The 22,026-nt window shown below is 37.6% G+C and overlaps 1 protein-coding gene across 4 annotated transcripts in view; it reads left to right on the top strand.

Annotated features, from left to right (window-relative positions):
• Positions 1–304: 304 nt before the first annotated feature.
• Positions 305–22,026, top strand: part of YME1L1 (YME1 like 1 ATPase) — a 34,527-nt gene continuing 12,805 nt past the window's right edge. Inside the window, exons 1-11 of one of the 4 annotated variants that reach the window (XR_010922385.1) lie at positions 305–619; positions 4,781–4,912; positions 7,099–7,261; positions 10,660–10,758; positions 11,528–11,637; positions 12,415–12,565; positions 12,657–12,764; positions 13,705–13,787; positions 14,683–14,773; positions 18,432–18,584; positions 20,735–20,867. Coding sequence is in view for 3 of the 4 variants with exons in the window: in XM_067562403.1 (XP_067418504.1) it covers positions 587–619; positions 4,781–4,912; positions 7,099–7,261; positions 10,660–10,758; positions 11,528–11,637; positions 12,415–12,565; positions 12,657–12,764; positions 13,705–13,787; positions 14,683–14,773; positions 18,432–18,584; positions 20,735–20,867 (1,256 nt within the window). In the remaining variant the exon portion in view is untranslated. Of the gene's footprint in view, positions 620–2,837; positions 3,015–4,780; positions 4,913–7,098; positions 7,262–10,659; positions 10,759–11,527; positions 11,638–12,414; positions 12,566–12,656; positions 12,765–13,704; positions 13,788–14,682; positions 14,774–18,431; positions 18,585–20,734; positions 20,868–22,026 lie in introns of those variants that run through there. The other 3 variants (XM_067562403.1, XM_067562405.1, XM_067562404.1) reach the window with 3 other exon arrangements.

A 22,026-nucleotide genomic window follows, 5' to 3' on the forward strand; every position in this document is an offset into this window, starting at 1 on the left:
GGGCTGGTGGCTGGCTTGGCTGGAAGCTTCCACTGTGTGCGGCTCCCTCTTTACTGAAACGACGGCCTCCTGCTGTGAACATTAGCTAGCTAGCGCAGCTCGGTACAGCTGCTGAGTTGACGCTGTAAGGCAACAAGTCAGACAGCTGCTGCACCCCAACTGTGGAAATGGTTCGGCCCCACGCCCTCTCCCCCGTCAGGCGGAAGGAATGGTTTCTCCCCAGACAACAGCGTAGGAGGAAAAGGGTGGCGCGCGCGCGTGAGACACACTGGTTGCTAAGGTGTCCGGTTGCTGTGGGGAAGGAAGTGGGGCCGGGCTGCAGTCAGGAAGGAGCGGGGTGGGACAGAGAGTATGACCCGGAAGGGGTATGCCGCGCCGACGCGGTCCGTTTCCGGCACAACAGCAGTCGTAGGCCTAGTGGTTGCCGGCCGCAAGAGGCGGCCATTTTCCATGGGAGTGGAGTCGCTGAGGGCTGCTTCCCCCGGTGGCCGCGGCCAGAGGGAGTGAGAGGCGAAGGCCGCCGGGCGCGTAGATCGCCGCTCCCGGCGCGGCAGGAGGGGGAGTCGCCGCCCTCATAGAGGGGAGGATGTTTTCCTTCTCTACCACCGTGCAGCCCCAGGTGAGAGGGCTGGCGCGCGGGTGGGACCCGCCGGGATACGGGGAAGCACGGGAGCCCACCCCCCGCCCCGGGGTAGTATTGGGAGGGGAGGGGACGGCTCGGCTCGGCGCCTCCGGTCCGTTGTGTCAGAGCCGCCGCGCTGAGAGACTCCGCCCCAGAAAGTCCCCGGGCCGTGGGTTGCTGCAGAGGCCAGCCTAGGCGAGGGCAGGGGGAGAGCGGCGAGGGCGGTCGCTGTTGCTGCTTCAGGGAGGGATTCTGAGAAGCTGGCGGGTCTCTTGGCTCTCAGAGGTGAGACCTGGCCACTGCCTGCAGGTGTTCTCCTGACAGACACCTGCCGGGGGAGATAGTGTGAGAGATTCCACTCAGGCGCGGGTCGGAGAATCGGAGGGCGGACTCCGCCTCTTGTTCTCGCTCGCGTTCCCCCACCTGGTGGGTCAGCTTGGGCGTTTCGTTCTCCCCTTTCTGAGCTGACAGAGGTGATTGTGATACTTCCTTGGCTTAGTAGTGGAAGGAATGAGGTGTGTAATACAATAGAGTAGCCCAATAGTTCGCGTGCTAGCCTGGGAGACTTGAGGGCTAATCCCTGCTTGGTCACAGGCTTTTGTGCAACCTTGGCAAGTCGATTTCTCTAGGACCCATTTTCCCATTTGCAAAATGAGGACATCAGTACAGCCTGCTTCACATGCGTGTTGTGATGTATATTAAAGATTGTGAGGTGCTTAAATACCACACTAATTGGGGCCATAGAAATATCTGAGGAATAGACATAGATAAAACATAGTCATTCTTGATTGGATCTCAGCTTCTGACAACACCTACTACAAAGTGTATAGCTTAGTGCCTTTCACATTCCAGACTCTAATACAGTGTATACATATCTTGTCCCTTACCTTTCTTATTCCCTTCCTGATTAGGCCCCATTCCCTGCCCTAGTTAGATGCATTTTTCTTGCTTAGGCTATCGTATGGCTTACTGACATATTTATAACATTTCTCCAGTTTACACAGGGAAGAAATACTTTTGTAACACATGCTAGTAACCAATAATACTGGCATGATTATTTGTCCTGTTCACACAGAACATAAGAGTAGAGAGTCTAGCATTAAACTGAATAGAACATTAATTACAATGTGTAAGGGTCTCTGAAAATTCTCATGCTTTGGTATGCCTCTGCCCCCAACTTTTGTCATTTTTTTAATATCCCATCGCTGGTTCAGTTGAGCTAGTACTAGATAGTACAACATATCAGTTCTTCTTTAGTGGCCTTCTTGGCTTCTTTAGGATTTAAACTTTTCCTCCCCAGTGGTGTTACTTAGCTGGCCTCACCTTTTCCCAGTATCCTCTCCCTCATCCATTGCTTTACTGGTCTTAGGTATGCTAATTCCCAGTTTTAGCAAGCCTGAGAGCTAACAAGGCATCACTTGGCTGGTCTCCACTCTGTGGTAAAACACTGACTAATAAGATTAGCACATTGCAGTATAAAGGCTATGTCTAGACTGACAGCGGTAATTTGCTACCGTCAGATCGATTTATCTGGATCGATTGAGTGGAAGTGGAGACCCACTCAATTGACCCGGAAATCGACACTATTAATCCACCTACGCCAAGTGGAGTAACGCTGTGTTGATGGGAGCACATTTCTCGTTGGCGCAGCAAACTGAAGACACCATGGTAAGTAGGAGTTACGCAAACTACTCTGTGTAGCTTACATATCTCCCGTAGACTGCTGCTTAATTTGGCGGCAAGCGTAGACATAGGTAAAGAAATAAAACTTTAAATTTAAAATATTTTAGCTACATCTGCAAAATGTTGAATATGCAGCATTCTGGCCAAATTTCTGGCCCAGCAAAGGAAGCAAATGGGGAAGGAGTCATTATTATACAGATTACCAATTTTACAAATTAATATTTTTGTTTAAACAAATCAGTTGATGCACATATACTTTGTGTTGCCTAGTCTTGGCCCACTTACAAGGAAGCTGCCTTAGCAGGCTCTCCTGGACAACTAAACTCTGAAAGAAAATGGAAGGTAGAACGTTCGTGAAATCTAAAGCTCTAGCGAAATTTCATATAAATGCCTGTATTTACCAGCCAAAGTTGAACTCTTTCTCTAAGCAAATAAAATATCTAGATTACTCTTCTGTGGCACTGTAGTCACTATTTGTTTCCTCCATACTTTCCACTTGAAGAGCATTACACTTTTGCCATGTAATACACAGTGGGAAACTGGTTGTGCTGTGGGAATCTGGTTGAGGAATCATCTTCCAAATCCTGATTTAGCGGACATCTGCTCTAGAGTGATGGGAACCATTTTGTTCCTGAGTACGAGATGAACTAATGCACTGTGGAACCTGGACAACAACAGCTAAATGAATAAATCTCTTAAATATTTAAAGGTACACTGCTAACTTGAAATCTAGTCAGTTTCATATAGGTTGAGTTATTTCTTTTGGGTCTAGGTTCCTTTGCGGTTCTGTAATCACATTTACTTTTCAAATGTCTTTGCCCTGTTCCTATGTGCAAGACCCACTCAACCATTATATTCACTGAGGATACTGGGGACAGAATGAAATTAAACAGCACTTTGTGTATAATCAGTGAAAAAGAAGAATAGTTCTTTTCTCATTTTTCAGTTACAGTAATCGTAGATGATGTAACAATAGTGGAAAAAAATCAGAAGTATGATTTGTAAACTGTCCGTTGCTTTCTCTTCCGACAATCTACTATGAATTGCTTACTTCCTGGTACACTGCCACCCAGATATGGGAATACTTGTCGTCATATAGCCCAGCTCTCTGGACCACCCTCTCCCATCATGCTTGTAGTTGTGTGAGGGCACAGCATGGATCCCCAGGCAGGGCAGAACCAATTAATGGCATAAGCCACTGGGATTAGTATAGTTTAGCAGCAGGTATACCTAGATGCATATTAGTCCTAGTGATTTATACCAATAATTGGTCGTGTCCTGACTAGGTATTTGTGTATGTAACCTGGTGGGCTACGACTTGATGCAATTACAAGAAACCACATAAGTTTTGCAACAACCAAGTTTGTAGTATGGATACTTCAAACATTGCATGAACAAACTATCAAACCTGGCTAAACTTTGTGACCATAAAGTGGTGTGGTTTGATCATGTAGATTGGTCCTAAAGAGTATTCTAAAGGTTTGTGAAGTTGAATAATTTAACAACATAGATTAAACAAGAATAGGACTTCAGGGAAACTGATTTGTGCAGTTGGAAACCAAAAACACAGCAGCTGCTCTCACTTAATTTTTGGCAGAGTTAGGGAGAACCCTGCAGATATAGATGGTTTAGGGGAGAGGATTGCATGTCTTACCAGAGACCATTTCACTTTCCTGTGTCAAGAGAGACCTACACTATTTGTAGAAGCTTTTCAGGAAGAATAAACTCCAAGATGTAAATAGAGTTTCAAAAATACATCAGTGGTCAGCATTCTTGGAAAGACCTCTTATCATCTTCTAAGTGCACTTCAACAATACCTATGAGGTTCTCTCCCAAGTGAGGTTATAATGGCACCTCACAATATACATTGATCATTAACACAACAAACAAATGACAGGATCACAATAACAGTGCTAAAACGTTATTCCTTTTGCAAAAGCTAATAATTTCTTGATCTGCTATTGTTATTGAGAAATGTATAAAAGGATAAATTTTATGAAAAGAGAATTTTCAGTTAACAGAAGTCTAATGGATAGCTTACGTACAAATTGAGGCTGTCCTTTCTTTGCATAAAAGTTAATAATTTGTCCCCTAGCTCTGTATTTGCGTATCTCACAAATATTATTTTGTACATCAGGCTCAGGTTTGGGAGTCAGGCAACCTGGGTTCTTTTTCTCACTTTGGTAGACTACCTATATGACTTAATCTGTTTTGCTTAGTAACTGTGTGATTGCTGTTTGTTTCTTCCTCTGTAAAATGGAGTTAATACCTACCCCTTGTACATTTGAGGTAAAAAAAAAAGCATTTTGAGAACTTAACTTGGAATGCGCTGTATAAGATCATATAATTTTATACAGTATATGAAATGAGAATGTGTTTAGATATGAGATACAATTAAATAATGAAGAGAAAATTCATTTTTAGCGTTACTTTCTATTAGTGTGATTGGTTAATTTAATTTTTAATTTCTCCTAGTTTACAGTTCCTCTGAGTCACCTCATCAATGCCTTCCATTCACCAAAAACCTCAGCTACTTCTGTCAGCACAGCATCTATTCAGTCTCTACAGAGGGAGACAGCCCCAGAACACGATACTCAAAGCAGTGAGGTAATAAAAATGTTGGAGAGAGTGGGAATTATATTTCATTTAAATTAGATCAGAAGATTTTTCATTTTAAAAGAATATTGTCAAATAATTTACATGTCATTTGCTATCTTACAGCTAGTGTAGTGTGTTTGATCTGATCGTTATCCTGTGGATTCAATGTATTAAAATAAGAGACCACTTATTTACCAAGAAATCATTTTTAAATGGCACCATATTTTTGTAGGACACACAAATGTGTACTTTTTTATATATAGCCAATGCTGTCATGCTTATTACTGTTATATCTGGGTAGCTTAAATTACAAGCAGTCAAATGTTTAACGAGCAATCAGCATTTAAGAATGTTTATCCATTTCATGTTTTATCTGGAGCCTCCTTCCGGTTCATGTCCATTGTACCTTCTCTCCCCTCTTATTAAGTCATTAAAACATTTTTTCTATTATGCCTAAAAACTTGTAGCCCTCTCTTCAAAGTAATATTAACAACATTAGGAATAAAACATAGAATCAGCAATATGGACATCACCAAAAGCAAAACTTTCAAAAGCAAAAACCTAAATCAAAAGACTGGCAAAAAAGACAAATTGCAGAAGATTCTGCACCTCACTTAGTAAAACTGTAGTGGATGTCGGCTGTTGCACATTCTTGGGGGATTTTTCTTCTCTTTGACAGGATAGCAACATCTCGAATATTAGAAAGATGTCAGCTCCTGTCTCTGCTCAAACGAGAGCAATAATAGAAAACATCATAAATAAAAATTGATGATTTATTGAAAAAATAATAAAAATCAGATTTTTTAAAATTTAAATTAAATTTGTTCTTTTAAAAAGTAAATTTATTTAAAATTAAATTTTAAATGACCATCTATGTTAAAGCCTGAATTTATATAATATATAAAAATAATTTTACATTAGATAATAAAGTAAGCAGTTCATGCTGCTACCAAAGTTTTAAAGAAAATCAGACCATTGAAATAATGGGAAATTACTGGGTAAGCACCTGGAACCAGAGTTTGAAGTGCTAACCCAGCTTTTGACAGCAATAGCCTCTTCTGTGGGTTCAGATAAAATATTTTATTTTGTTTCATTTTATTTAAATAGTTCAGTTCAATGACCAGTTCATTCAAAATTAAGAAAATAATTGGGTGTTGAAAAAGCAGGAAAGCTTGTGTTACTCTTCCAATCTGTAAATAAAAATTAGGCATGAGAGGATGAGATCTACTAATTCTAAAATCTTATGTCATGGTGACCAGAAACCCTCAGTTCAGTAACTACAGCTAATACTTGCTTTGGTTAATAAAATTAGTTAGTTTTACATGCAAAACATATTTTGATGAACTTTTTTCTATATATTCATCAAACCTAAGGTAGTTGTATTTAACTTAAAAAACAACTTTAAAATGCTGTTTGTGTGCATTTAATTGAATTCCAGTTTCATCCAAACAGAGCTTGAAAGAAATTGCAAATAAACAATCATACAGTGAACTAGAAATAAGTCCATCATTCACCATTTTCTAACATACATACATTTTGTCATATTCTTAATTTTTTACAGTAAGCAATTTAATTCCTTACATAAATGTGTATAGATGAGTGTTGTCCTGGTAGCAACAAGAAGTATCAAATTTAGTGTTAACGCTATAGCTGGTTGCAGTTCAGTGTTTTAATGATTACCAGTTAATGAGAATCAGCTTTTCTTTAGGAAAATAAAAAGTACAAATGCAAAACAAGATTTAAAATTGACTATTTAAATCAAGGTTTCCTGCCTGCTGATTTAAATCATGACTAATATTGGTGATTTAATTCATTTTGATTTAAATCAATCTACCCTGCTTTCAAATACGAAGAGAACATACTTATCGTGGATTAAAGCAAGCATATGGCTATATATTAGAAAACAAGCATATACTCTGTAATTAATACACACAGGATAGCATATTACAGAAGCTTATTTTATATCAACAATAACTGGTTTAATTTTTAAATTGTCTTCCTATTTTTCTCCGTCTAAAAGATAAGTGTTTGTCACTTTAAAATTCTGACTTCTTAAAAAGTCTGATAGTTGAAGCTCTATCAGTAATTCTATGAAAATGTTATCACTTTGTTAGCAGAGTGTTTTTTTTGTTTTTTTTTCCCCTCTGAGGTGACTTGATGTTCAATATTTGAATACTTCTTTTTTTGCTTTACAGCCTGTACTGAATCTGAGAGACCTGGGATTGTCCGACTTGAAAGTTAGCCAGCTTGATGAACTAGTGAACAGGTTGCTTCCCGGCTATTGTGCAGAAAAAAAAATCTCTTCCCAGTGGCATACATCCTATATTTCTGCACAGTCCTTCTTTGAAAATAAATATGGTATGTTCCAGAGTGATATGCCAGTAATGTCACTTCAGCAAAAACAAAAATGGGACTAGTGAAAGCTGTCACACTTAAATTTTCAAGTTGAAGCCATGGTAAATCAAACCATTGGTAATTATTTTATACAATTATTTTAGATTGTGGTTTAAAAAAACCAAGCTAACTATTGGAGCTGTCCATATTAAAAAAACAGTAATACCAGTGTGGTATTCGCTATTCAGATCATTTGTAGAGATTTTCTGAGTTTGTTGTATATTGTGTAGTGTATTTCTAGTCACACTCAGTATTCTAGTCAGATTGTGAGGCTTAGTCATTTTAGAGTTCAGTTTTTCTTCAGTTTCAGATATACAGCTCAGGTGTAGTAGCTAATTTTATCAACTTAAAATTGATGCAAATGCAACCCTCTTATCTGATGGCAGGACTGAGCTGCTAGTTTCAGTTACCAGTTAAACTTAGTGAATGGAAGGATAAACTAAGTTATTTGTGGCTATTTCTGTCTCCTAATGTGATGTGTCAGTACAAGTCCCCCTCCCCCCCCTTTGAGTCACGGATTTTTACAGCTTTTAAAATTCAGAAATGTTAATATGAGTTGAAAAGGAATTCAGATTGGCTTCACTGTTAGTATATATTGCTAACTGCTTCATTACAGAATATAATGTAAGAAATTGGGAAGTGCTATGACCAGTGTTATACAGGAGTTCAGACTAGATGATCTTAGTGGTTCCTTCTGGCTCTAGAATCTGATTCTGTTTTAACCCCCAAAACATTTTTTTTTTTGAGGATGGTCTTATAATTTGACTCTTCTCCCAGATTCTGAAGAAATGTTGCAGCAGAAGTGAGGTCTTGGCAGTACTGCCCTGACTGTATTAGAAGCAGAAGCTTTTAGCTTGTATCTAAAATGCTGCCTTCATGGCATAGCAATTAGGAGAGTTGGAAGAGGGAAATCAGCTGGAGGCTAGCCTCAGAGCAGAATTACTAAAGGAGCTGCATCTTGAGCAGGTATATATGTGAGAAATAACTTGGAGACAAGTTCCTGGTTGAAAGGGGGAGAGTTACAATGATTTTTGGGAGTTTCCAGAGCTATAAAAGTCCAATTCATCAGATTGATCTTTCCATTCAAGGTGACTGAGGAGGGATGGAGAGCTATTAGTGGAGGAGGAGCTCTGCCACAGGCCAAAGAGCTGCTAAAACTCCAGTATGGGGAAGAAAAATATTATAATAGGAGAAACTGTTTCAGGACTGAAGCAAGCTCACTGAAACAGTTAAAAGCAGAATATCTTTTTTTCTTTATTGTAGAAGTTCTGTTTAACAGCATGTCCTTGTGTCATTGAAATAAACCACCAAGATTGAAGATTAAGTATTTGACTATCCTAAGTAGAAGTTTAGTTAGCCTTTTTTGTGATTTATCCTCAGACTTATTTCTTAAATTTAATGCTGAGTTTTTAAAAGTTGAATAAGGGATTTGAACACCAAAATTGAGCAATAGGTGGAATCAGCCTAAGTATTACAAAACTTTATCTGAGTTTTTGATATAGTTTCTTTACAAAAGTGTGTGTTTAATTTAGCTGGGTTAATGAAGCACTGCTGACAAGAAGTTACTGAAAGTTCCACAATTTAATGGTCAACACTTATGCAGGATGCCAGTGCACACTACTTTTCACTATTACTCTTACATTTTATTACATCTTCGTTTGTACTTTTGTTATAACTTCCACTGTTGGATATTATGTGGGAACATTAGATAGGTTGGTACCCCAAAAAGATTTAGCAATACATTTATATCTACGAATGTGGAAAATGGTTTATATTACTTGAAAAATATGTGCTCATAATTAAAAATTGTATAGTAATACATGCATACAAGCATGCACAATTAAGGTTGTACATTTAACTCTAACTTTTGCATTTCCAGGCTTTTGAGCATTTAAATTGTAACTTTAATGTTTCATTAATGTAAGGGTCTTTTGTATTTATTTTAATATACTCTTTAGGTACATTTAAGAAGATGGCCCAGAATAATTCTGTGATTTAACCACTTTATATAAATACATTCTTTGAATGTATACATACAAATAAAACTCTTTTTTGGCTTCATAGTCCCATGAATCATAATTTTGCAGACCATATCTGTGACACTTTTGAAGCCTAGGATTACCTATGGTCTCAAATAGCCCATGTCTGCCTAGTGGAGACGATGAAATTAGTTTCTTAGCAGTGCAATGCATTTCACTGAGACTAAAGCAACAATACTTAAACCTCAGTTGTTCAGGAGCCAAATTAGTGATCAGCATTACCCAAGAGAGCCACAGTAGTGTGAACTCATACTATATATCTGTAACTGCAAAATGACTGACCAGATATTATTATTTGATCAACTACAATTGGTTTATAACATAGTGAAAGCATCCTGATTGGTTAACAAATCACACAGTGTTTTAGTATCATGCTGGAAAGAGCCACAGGAGACTCATTAAAGAGCCACTTGTGAGTCTCAGCCTGAGTATCACTGCATTAAACAATGTATACTATGGCATGCTTGTGGTGTACTATCTAGTCACAGTAGCTAAGGTTTTTTAAATTGTATTTGCTGACATGTTTCCTGCTCTCAAGGCTGGCGCTCCGGCCCTTTGGGGTTTGGCTCCGGCCCTTTGGGGTTTGGGACAGGCTCTCTAGGGTTTGGCTCCGGCTCTTCAGGGTTTCTGCTTGTCTCTTTAGGGTTCGGACCCGGCTCTTTAGGGTTGTGGCCAGGCTCTTTAGCTTTAGGGTCTGGCTCTTTAGGATTGTTGTCCCTTTTCCACTTCTTGTTTCCATGCTATATTACAATTAGTAAACAAATCAAATATACCTTAATATAGTCTTAAAATGTCTTAAGGCTTTATACATATCTTATTTTTAAAGCAATTCAAGAAATAAGTCTCAACACAGAAATCCTATGAGAGTTCAGTTAACTTAATTGGGGTTTTCCCATGCAGTTGCAGGATCCTACGTCTTAGCCGGAATATTTGATTTCACTTGGATGTTCTAATTAAAAGGATTCTAGCATATTGGAAAAGTGTCCAAAATAAGTAAATAATTCTCACTATGAGTATGTTGTTAGTAATGGTTTCTTGTTTTGTGATGGTACTTCAGGTGACCGGATTTAAATAAAGTAGGTATTTGGATTCAATATAATTAGGAGTAACTAAGTCTAATAAAAACAACAAGAGTCCTATAACACCTGAAAGACTAACAAATTTCTGCAGGCATTTGTTAGTCTTTAAGGTGCTACAGGACTGTTGTTTTTTGCTGTATACAGACTAACATGGCTACCCCTCTCTAAGTCTAATAAAAAGTCTAGTGTGAAATATCATGTATCTAAAATGGAAATCATGCTTATGTTGAATTTTTTTTTCTAGGTTTCATGGATGTATTTAGTACTTTACGCTCATCTTTCTTGTATAGACCGCATCCTAGTCCCCTCCAGAGTATGTGTGCAGACCTTCAGCGCTGGCCAGGTATGAAGCAAGAAACTGTAACTCATGAGATTAGTTAGCTTGTTTTTAACTTATATCATGTTTTTTCCCCCCTGGGAAATTCTGCTTAGTCTGAGTAAAGGGGACATTCAGCAAATATTGCCAAACTTACTGGAATTTAGTACATTACTTTTTAAAAGGTCATTGTAATGGTCCTCTATTCTTCCGAGTTTTTTGGGCTGTTAAATCTGAAGAGATCTTTTGGTAACGAACATGGTTTCTTGAGAAAGTCAGTAAACATGATATAATTAGTAGATCTTGCTTTAAGGTGTGAAATTCTTAATTGAGGTTAGTGAAGGGGACCTAAATCTTTTGAGCCAATCTGACATCAGTACCAGTGAGTTTCTTAAAATGTGACTTGTCACTTTCCATTGGTTTTGTATTAGGATTTCAGTCCATTTAATTAAGTATGCTGAGGGCTTTCAGAAGAACTTTTACTGACTGCGGAACTTGGGTTGCAAGAGCCTTTTTGGAGTGAGCGTAGCAGTAAAAAGGCTCAGATAAAACTTTAAGACTAATTGAAATCAATGGTGATTTATTCTTGTCACCTAGCACCTTTTAGTATAGTTGCCTATATATTATGTTGCATAAATAATAAAAACAAAATGTCATTTGTAAAAGACTTTGGAGAAATAAGACAGAGGAAGAACCTACAAAAATGGTGTAACCGTGATTCATTTGACAAACTCATTTCTTCTGTGCTTAACGAGGAAGTATGATGGTAAAGGAAAGTGTTTTTGTTTTCATACAGTTTTCATACAGTCTCGGGGTTTTAAGACTTTGAAATCGAGACCAAGACGTCTGCAGTCAACCTCTGATCGATTTACAGAAACACAAAATGTATCCTCTTCATTTATAAAGGCAAGTATAAAGAGCTACATTTTGAGGTCATGGCAGTAGGAAGAAATTGAATACTTAAGTCATGACATTTCATTACAGAATAATCAGTAATGTTCTCACTTACTGAAAGGGAAAACTTCCTAGATGTTATAACTTGAACTAATTGAAAGGATTCCATTTCCCCCTCCTTAGTTCTGCACCCAGGACTTGCTTTACATATTGCTGATTATAAGGATCCCAAAGTCCATTAATTCTTATAAAGACAGCAGAATGAAAACCTAGAAGAGTAAATTTTTAATTCCAAAATAAAATATTTCCATGCTTCTGACTTTCTTTTGTAATTTAATGTAAAAGTATTTTTGGAGACCAGCGAAGCACTCCTAGAAGTAGAAGTTCAGCGAGTGTTGCTTTTTTCTGTTGTGGCAGTTCTAATTTGACTATTGCTTTCAGAATAATTTAATTGGTAGTTGATCTCTTTTTAATGTTGTAGCTTGCTGACTTGAACAGGTTGTGTCCTCTTGGATCAAAGCTTACTTGCAAAATCTAATGCAGTAAACCCAGTGACCCAGATCTTGGAGTAGCCAAAAAAATTTGTTATTGGAATAGCTTTCTGTGTCATGGATGCCCCATATAATGTTTTGTACACTGAAAATGAATTAACATTGCTAATGTCTGACAGTTCCTCACTGAAAAATTTACAAGTCAGGCAGCCAGTTGACTATCATTCTTGCTCTGCATGAAAAGCAGCTCTCTATCAATATGAATACAAAGTAATATTAGTATGCAATATATGTTTAGGGACTCCTTTTGAGAGACCGAGGCTCTGATGTTGAAAACTTAGAGAAGTTAATGAATACAAAAAATGTACCTGAAGCTCATCAAGATGCATTTAAAACTGGTTTTGCGGAGGGCTTTTTGAAAGCACAGGCGCTCACGCAAAAAACAAATGGTAAGCTGTTTTAACTTAGTACCATCACATTCCATTATTTGGGAAGCAGTTTATTTCATCCTACTTAAATATTTTTTTTTTTCTTTTACAGATTCCTTTAGACGAACACGTCTTTTTCTCTTTATTTTGTTACTGCTTGGTATTTATGGCTTGTCAAAAACCCCATTTTTATCTGGTAAAGGCTCCTTTTCTGATACTGGTTTGTTAACTTTTCATTCCTTTAACCTTTCACTTTACTCAGTTTCTTTTTGTACAAGCTGAACGCTAAGTAAAATGTGTATTGTACTTTGTATTGTGATTATTTTAAGGTAACATTTTAGAATATCAAAGGAATTTAGGCAATATTGCTTTTCCATTCGGCACTTCAAAAATTAATACTACAAATATGTAAAGTAATATTTTTACTCTGATCCTCTGTCAATTCTTGACTTTCTTGATAAAACTATTGCCAATGAGGGCAGAGGGAGGAGAATGAATTCGATTGGTTAAAGAATGAGTAATGTGACCCAGAATTTAGATGATCTGTTCTCATTCAGGTCAATAGTGAGAATAGGATTTCTTGCCATTTGGTGGCTCTTGTGTGATCTCCCATCTTCTAGTGACCAGGTGCTTATATTGCCAAAAGCGCCATCATAAATTATGCTTGTTGGCTATCTCATCTGAATGGCCAAAGGCTGAATGTGTTAATATTGAGTTACATTTCCATGCTTAGAAGTGGTCCCTCTGGAACAGAGTTGAGGTTCTTTGTTGAGACATTGTGGGTAAGCTTGTACAATACTACCCATATATTTCTTTTTGTGGATGTAGGACTTTGTCTCTAGCTATGGCAGAATGATTTCTAAAATGAACCAAAAAGCAGTTGGTTAATCTCTCATAACCATTAAATTCAGTTCCTATAGCTATTAAATATATGTGGAAAAAATCTAAACCTTAATTGTTCTACAAAATGAAGCTATTATAAAAATATTCTAGCTGACACTTATACATGGAATTAATTGCTTTTAAAAAAAGATATGGATAACACAATCGGAGCATGTTAATTGTGCATATCCATTAAAATATAAAAGATTTAGTCTTAGAATTAAATGGCATCTTGTAAACATAAACTAATGCATCCCCCTCTTCTGCTTTGCCTGCAGTACGCTTTCGGACATCAACTGGGCTTGATGCAGTAGTTGATCCTAGTCAGATGAAAAATGTCACCTTTGAGCATGTTAAAGGGGTAAGTTCAAAAGTAGGCTTTGCATGGATCACTTGTTGCCAAACAGTGAACCTGAAAAATTACAGGTTTATGCAGATATTTCCTAAAAGTAGTAGCCTATGGCTAAAAACCTGGGATATAGAATTAGGTTTGCACTGTGGATGAATAATAAACCTAGAAAAGGGGCAGACTGTGAAATATGTTTCTCTTCTTGGTGCCTGGAATAGATTATTTCATAAACTAACATTCACAAACCGTAGTAGCCAAGCATAAGTATATATTTGTTGCCTCTGTGGTGGGTGATGTGGCTGCATTCACAAGCTACAAGGATCACCAGATATTGGCAATGAACGCTTAAGGACAGTGCAGTCTCTACTAAACCAGAATTATCATTGAAGAAGGCTACTCTAAGTGCTAAGAAGTCAGAATGCATTTGTTTCTGATTCCCCTGATCTACTTAATAGGGAGCAGTTTCAATGGGTAGCTATTTTATCTGTGCACTAAATTCCTGTTGCATTTCTACTGCAAAAGTACTTTTTGATTTATCTGAAATAAGTAGTTGTAATGGTTTCATTAGAGAAAACTTTGGCATTAACTTCAGTAATACTCCACTTTGTCATGGGATTTGGTTTCTTTAATTTTTTAGAATTGTGATTTGTACGGTGAGGACAATATAAAATAATTTAAATGTATTTTTGAAGTATTAAGGACTACATTCTACTTAATTCATTTTTCTAGTCCATTGTTTTGCTTCATTTTCTTGTGAGTTATTGCTGCAATCTGAACATATCTGCTCACGTTCCTAGCATAAACTACTTTTGCAAGTTGTGTCCACAGTTATTTGTCACTCTATCGAAAATAGCTGCAATCTTTTATAACTACTTTTTCACATTTCCTGGCATATTTTAATGTGTAGGTGGAAGAAGCTAAGCAGGAATTGCAGGAAGTTGTAGAATTTTTGAAAAATCCACAGAAGTTTACTGTTCTGGGAGGTAAACTTCCAAAAGGTAAGAATTTTGCCTGCTAATTTATATAACAACATTCCAAGAATATCGCTCTGAAGCCTTGGATGTCCGAGTCAGCATGAAGCAATGGAAATAGCTACAGCATGGTTGAGGACTCTCTGTTCAGAATGTTACCAGATTCAACCATCACTGGGCTTTGTTGTCTGTTACCCAGTTAAGTTCTCAGCCATTTTGATTTTTCAAACTACACCAGTGTGGTGTACAGCTACTGTGTAGCATGTATCTATTCCATGCCAAGAGTCCTAGACCATTGTGATATGAGAGGTAACACAACCAATCACAACCCTAACTCTGCAGCTAATTTGCATGCAACCATTTAATTGGTTGTATGAGGAAGACTGCACAGTGAGTGGATTACTTGGCCCAGTTTCCGTAGTTCTTCAAAACCATCCACAAAACTAGCATACCCAATATCCCCAATAGCCCCTCACCGCAGCTCATGCTCTTCATCCCAACCCACTCAAATCTCCCAGAACAACTCACTCCCGACACAAATCAACACTATCTTCCATACAACACAACCAATATACACAATAACCCCAAACACATACAGCCCCGCACTGAAGCATATACAACCCTCATTTGTTCCCCACATAAATCCACACAACTTTCCAAGTACAACACAACCCACCTGTTGCCTAATTTATTTATTTGAATATTATATTGATTACTTCAGAATTTCTAATTAACGCTGATAGGTTCTTGTTTCAAAATCAGGCACAGTATTAGAATTATTGTTCAGTTGGGAATTTTGACATGCATGGTTACAACACTCATGCTTAGAAAAACCTTCTCTGTTTGTAATAGGTTTATTATCACAGTTAGCAAACTTACAAGCACTCCAACCCAACAAGGTAGGTAGATAACAGAATGGATCCCTGACCATCCATATTCTCACACCATCTCTCACAGAACAACCTGAAGTGTTAGTCATTATCTTACTCATCATAGTCTTCCTCATGACCATCACCAGTGGTCATCCTGGCATCTTCCAAGGCATTCAGGCTGTGATACAACTTTGATAATATGTTACGTTGATGCCAGTGTGTCTAATGCATATTCAGTAGGGGTTTCCTCCCCTGTGTCTTTATTTATATTTCCTCATCCTAATTTGGGGTGTCCTTCTCCCAGAGGTTACTAGTCATTTTACCTCGAGCTTATTAACAAGTCAAACACTTGCCATGGTATTCTTGTGGTTGGACATTTGCTGATGTTCCTAATTTAAAGTATTCCAAGCTGGTATAAAATAGCATCTTGTGGTTACCTGTCAGCTGTTTAGTCACTACTGCATTCTGTCTTATGCTACCTTATGTTATGATCTAGGATAACTCTGGGTTAGCTGCATATGCTTTTGGGCCTTGTGATTTGTTTAGCTAAGCTGTTGTCTTTAGGCTTGTCCACAGGGAGACCAGGAGCCTATGGGCTCCCAGCAGGGGGCTGAGTGGGACTCTTAGCTCCCGGCACTGCCCCTTAGGTTGGTGGAAGTGCTCCTGGTGTGAGGACGTACTCCACTGATCCAAGGAGAGCAGTGTGGACATCAGCCACTGCTGTACTTATAGTGGTGGCTGTAAGTCGACATAATGTATTTTGACTTATTTTTTTAGTGTAGAGAAGGCCTGAGACATGGATTAATGATCAAAAAGAATGCATGTGTGTGTACAAGCTGGGACCTTTCTGTAGTAAAGGATGTGCTTTTAGTTAAGGTACTGGACTTGGACTTGAGACTTATTGGTTCAATTCCGAGCTCTGCTGCAAACTTCCTGTGTGACCTGAGGAAATTCACCTAATCTGTGTGCCTCAATTCCCCATCTGTTAGATGGAGATGATGCTTCACTGTCTCAAAGGGATGTGTTGGTTTGTGAGGAGCCATAAGAAGTACCTAGATAATTTGCCACTCTATACAGCTAAATTAGCAGTCTGTGCAGTGAATGTCATATGTAACTGTACGGTCTTGCTGAATTGTACGTGATGAAAGCTCTCTCCCAGGGCTTGTTGCTGCTTCTGACTGCCTTTATAGCTATATAAAATAGCTTAGAATTCTTACCCACTTTAGTTATAGTAGATGAGTGTACTAAAGTTGTTCTTGAAATTTTACATGAAACTTTTCTGAGCTGAAACATCTTGGCCAAAGATTTCCTCTACTTTTTAATTTTCTCATATAATTTGATTAAAAATATTTGCTCTAAACTAACATACTAAATGTGCATAACTTTTTCATTTAATTTTTGAACATACAGAGCTGATCAATTGAACAGAGTTCTCTATAAGTCCTCGCTTTGGATATGTGTGCGGATTTTGGAGTTTAAGTAGTAAAAATTAGTACTGTGTATGGTACTGTGTATGTTTTGTCTTTGTCACTTGTAACTGTATAAACAAAATGTTGAATATACCAAAGGCACTTGTGCTTATTGAGGGTTAAATCCGTGGTATTTTTGTAGCTTAAAAACACACCTGAGTTAATATGAGAATCTTAATATGTTTAAAACAGAAGCAAGGTTTATGCTCTTCTACCTTTCAGCAGAAGTGGCTGGGCCCTTTTAAACTCTCGAGTTTTGTCTCAGCCCAAATGTGAGAAATGAGAAACTTGGGCAAATAAAAAAGGAAGGCTGTATGAGTTTTAAAAATAAAGGTTGAGGAAATTAGTGGACTAGAATGGGATGGTTATTTTCATCCTAAAAGCTAGTCTGTGTTAAGAAATTGAACTGTTGTTGAAAATGGCTTACCTCCCCTCATTCCCCTGAACTGATTCCCCTGAAAATGATTTAGACAGGACAGAGTGGTTACCACCATTTCAGTAAGTATGATTAATACTTGGTGGAACTCGTCTTGAGTTTAATTGCCACCAAATCTCAGTGATGTGAAATGGGCTTGCCATGTTTGTGCTAGCACTTGAAGTGTTTTCAGTAACAGTTCAGGAGGACTCATGACTGAAACTCGTTTTCAATAATGGTTCGATCTTGTAATGTACACTGGCCATAAGTTTATGGCAGTTATTTGCTCTTACACAGAGGAAAATGGAATTTGCAGATCTGTTTAGGTCAAATTATTTACATCTAACTTTTGAAATATGGTTATAATTATACATTTTAAATGGTTTTGTGTTTCTCTTTAATTCTTAGGCTTGAATCTTTTATAAAGTTTAAATGAGTCCCATTTACACACCCTACATTGTAGAGATCAGATTGTTGATCATATTAATAATTGAACAAGTCACAGCATCATGACACAACATACGTAGCAGATTGTGTTATAAACAGCGAAAATTTTCAGGGATAAGAGAGTGCAGGACTGCTGAGGAAGTCTAACATAACTCCAATTTTTCCTAAATACAGTTATCAAAGTTGACACTAGTAGAATTTCAGTAAGGATAGTATTGTAGACTGTTATATCTAGATTTCTGATTTGATTTGACAGAACGCTTCTTTTTAAATTTATAAATCTGTTTCCGTGCTTCAAATGTGGATCAAAGTATAAATAGATCCTCTCTAAAACTAAGTCCATCTTGGTTGAGCAATGTTTGAAATTGAATATTAAGATATTATTGAAACTAGTTGTGAGGTTTTTTAAAGACTTGGGTGGTATGAGAGAAGTACTGTATAACAGAGTTTGTTTATGGTAGTGTACATCTTTCTTCCTTCAGGTATTTTGTTAGTTGGACCACCAGGTACAGGCAAGACCCTTCTTGCCCGAGCCGTGGCTGGTGAAGCTGATGTTCCATTCTACTATGCCTCTGGATCAGAGTTCGATGAGATGTTCGTTGGTGTAGGAGCCAGTCGTATCCGAAATCTGTTTAGTGAGTTAAATACTCAGTTCAGTTTTTTTCTACTCCTTTAACACTTGAAGTTGTATGTTTGCTGCTGCTATTTAAAATTGTCAGAGATATATATGTTAAGTGCATGAAGTAATGGCTGCTGAAAAATAGCAGTGTCTCATGGCATCAAATACACTTCCACTCTGGGCCTGTTTTCCATTTAAATGAACGAGACCAGCAGGACTCAATGAGTAGCCACTAACTGCAAAAATCTACTATTTTTAACTGTCAACACTAATGTAAACTATTTCCAACACGTGTAGAAATATGCCTTGGTAAGTTATTTAATACTTGTCTTTCATAGACAAAAGGACACGGTCTACTTAAAATCATAAGTCTGTCTGGTGTATTATTTAGCTGCTGTTTTTACAAGTAGGTCCCAACATTACTAAATGTAATGAGTAAGTAAGAACTTATATTAGTTTTGTTTATAGTTTATTTTAACTAACAAGATGTCAGTCTTCACCATGGCCACTTTCCTTATTTTGTGTTGCCTTCTTTTATCCTTTGGTTGTTTTTTTTTCTTTCTAAAATGTAAGTGCTTTATGGTGCAGGATGTTTTCCTAGATGTGTGTACAATGTTTAGCACATTGTGGATGCTACTGTGATATAACAAACAATAATTTGACAAAGCTTTGTATGTAGCCGGTTTCACTGTTTCCACAGTATAGTAATTTTCTCCTTTTTGTAACTTTCACACAGCAAGAGGTAAGGAACATTTTTAAAAAGTGGGGAAAATGGTAAAATTACAAACTGGTAGGGGACTTAGGCACAGGTTTAGTACTTGAAACACTTCTTTTACTTTAAACTTTCTCTCTTTAAAAAAGTGAATAACGTACCTCGTGGATAGAGCACTGGAGTGGGACTCAGGAGAGCTGGTTTCTATTCCCGGCTCTGTCACTCGCCTGCTGCGTGACCTTGGGAGAGTCACTTCACCTCTGTGTCCCAATTTCCCCATTTGTAAAATTAGGAGAATAATACCTACCTGCCCTGTAAAGTGCTTTGAGATTTGTTGATGAAAAGTGCTGTGTAAGAACTAGGTGGTATTGCATTTATTAAATTGACTAGATGTCAAGTTGGCATTGTCCCTTTTGGTTCAGAATATAATTGTTAGCTTCTATTTTATTTATACCATTTAATATCTATTTAATCACTTTAATTCTTGTTTGGTATATTTTTTGTCTAGTGAGAGATTTGGCTAACTTTGGGCCAAAACTGAAATTGTGAAAACACAAGGATTTATAAAATCTAAATATGATAGCAATGTTCCTCTGTGATGCTTGCCTCAAAGATACTGAAAAGTTGCCTTAAAGTGTGCCCCTTTTTCATCTCCATATACTTGAAGAATTGGAATAAATATTTTGTGATGAGGAAATATTTTAAGGGATTATTTGCTTCTCCCTCTCCTCATCAAATTAAGGCCAATACAATACAAAACATCACAACATCCCCTTTCTTATTCCCATCAACAGCCTCTGAGTGTGAGCTGTAAAGAGGTGTGAGCTGTAAAGAGGAACTAGTAAGACCAAATGTTGATTTTTTTGCCTTGACGGTTGTCATTTTGCTGGACTTTCCTATCTGTAGATGCAAGTTTTCCTGAACAGATGTTATTTAGAGGGAAAATAAAGCCAACCTGTGATGCTTAGTGTGCATGCACCTGTTTGTGATCTGAATAGGGAATTTATTGGGGAATTTTCTAGGGCCACGACTATTGCTTTTGAAGGGTCAGTTAAATAGAACTGTAATTCTGAAGGTGAAACGTTTGGCTGTGAGATAGCTGATAAGGTACAATAGAGGAGGTTAGCTTTTAAGTTCCTCAAACTTGACAGTGTCTCCTGTTTTAATGTGTCATAATTTTACACCTACTTACAAAAATTGTTTTTTAGTATCTCTGCATTTGATCTAAAATACGAATTTCTTAATTTGTGATAACATTTTTCCAAATACATTGGTTGGTTGACTGAAATAAGTGTAGTTCTGGTGATAGTTGGCAAAAAAAATTATGAATCCTAAAATAGTGGAATAAAATAGAAATAATAGAATCCTAAAATAATAGGGAAAAAAGTTGGGTATAGTTTGTATATATGAAATACATTGATGTCAAATGTTCTTAAACTATTTTTATTTGTTAGGGGATGCAAAAGTAAATGCACCTTGTGTTATATTTATTGATGAGTTGGATTCTGTGGGTGGGAAGAGAGTTGAGTCTCCCATGCATCCGTATTCAAGACAGACCATAAATCAACTTCTTGCTGAAATGGATGGGTAACTATTTTTTTGTTCTTTTGTGGTCAGCCAACCTTTGGTTATATTGATATTTTAAAAACACTTGAATGAGAGAGTCCCTCTCTTACAATTAAGATTAAGAATCTCTTCAAAATTGACATTTGATTAAAGGTTATAAAATTTAAATAATACCTATGACCAATTTCACCACCACTTTATGCCAGCAAGAACAATAGAGCAGGCATGCTGTTGGCAGAAAGTGTACAAGAGAACTAGGTTGACATGGCAAAGCACATGAAATGTCACTTATAGGTGGGGGTGCCTGGATGGAATGGCTGCTAGTTTAAAAAAAAAAAAAAAAGGGGCGGGGGGGGGAGGGAGGAAGGGTAGGGGTGAATTAGAAATCTGAATTGGAGCATTCACAGTGCCTGTAGAACCCCAGGAGGAGTTTAAACTATCAATGAAAGCCTTAAGGAAAGTAGTGATGGAATTTCTGTTTGCCCTTTGCAGGGTTGAATAATCCCTTCCCCTCCATCCCCACGATTTTGTGACTTAGTAAGTGCCAGAAGGGCCATGGGCACCAGCTTTGCTTAACTGTTTTATTCCTCTGATTTAAGCAGATGCATTTAGTACGTGTTCTCACTGGGATACAGACTTTGAGAACTGGGAACAGTGTTTCAGCCAAAAAATCTAAATTTACCCCCTCTGAATAGAAATATTAAGATGAAAAGTGCTTATTACCTGCATGTTGTCCTCATGGATAATCTAAAAAAATCTGTTTCCCTATTTGGCTCAGGGAGCTGGCTGCATCTTGACACTTTGACAAGCAATGTGGGTGTGTCTTTATTTAATGATGCTTTACTCAGAATCTGGATGAAAATGCAACTGATGTTTCACATCAACTCATTCAAACTATAAACATCATAAAGCTATTTTTGTTACTGATTAATCCTAAAGTATTCTAATTTTGGGGTGAAAAATATCCCTTTTCCATTACTTGGACCAGTTTTTAAACCCCATTTAAAAAAGTAAAGATAGATAATCACTAATAGGGAGAGATTATCAACTGATTGCCTCCAGAGCTGTGCCCTCTGGGATGGAGGAGAGTGCAGAGGGGGCATGTTGTAGACAACCATTGGGTTGATGTGGCTGTGCTTGTGGCTCATAACTTGTTGGACTCCACACTCTGACAGGCCAA

Source organism: Emydura macquarii, unplaced genomic scaffold, assembly GCF_026122565.2.
Source record: "Emydura macquarii macquarii isolate MOO-44397 ecotype Brisbane River unplaced genomic scaffold, CSIRO-AGI_Emac_v2 contig_2422, whole genome shotgun sequence".
Lineage (NCBI taxonomy): Eukaryota > Metazoa > Chordata > Testudines > Chelidae > Emydura > Emydura macquarii.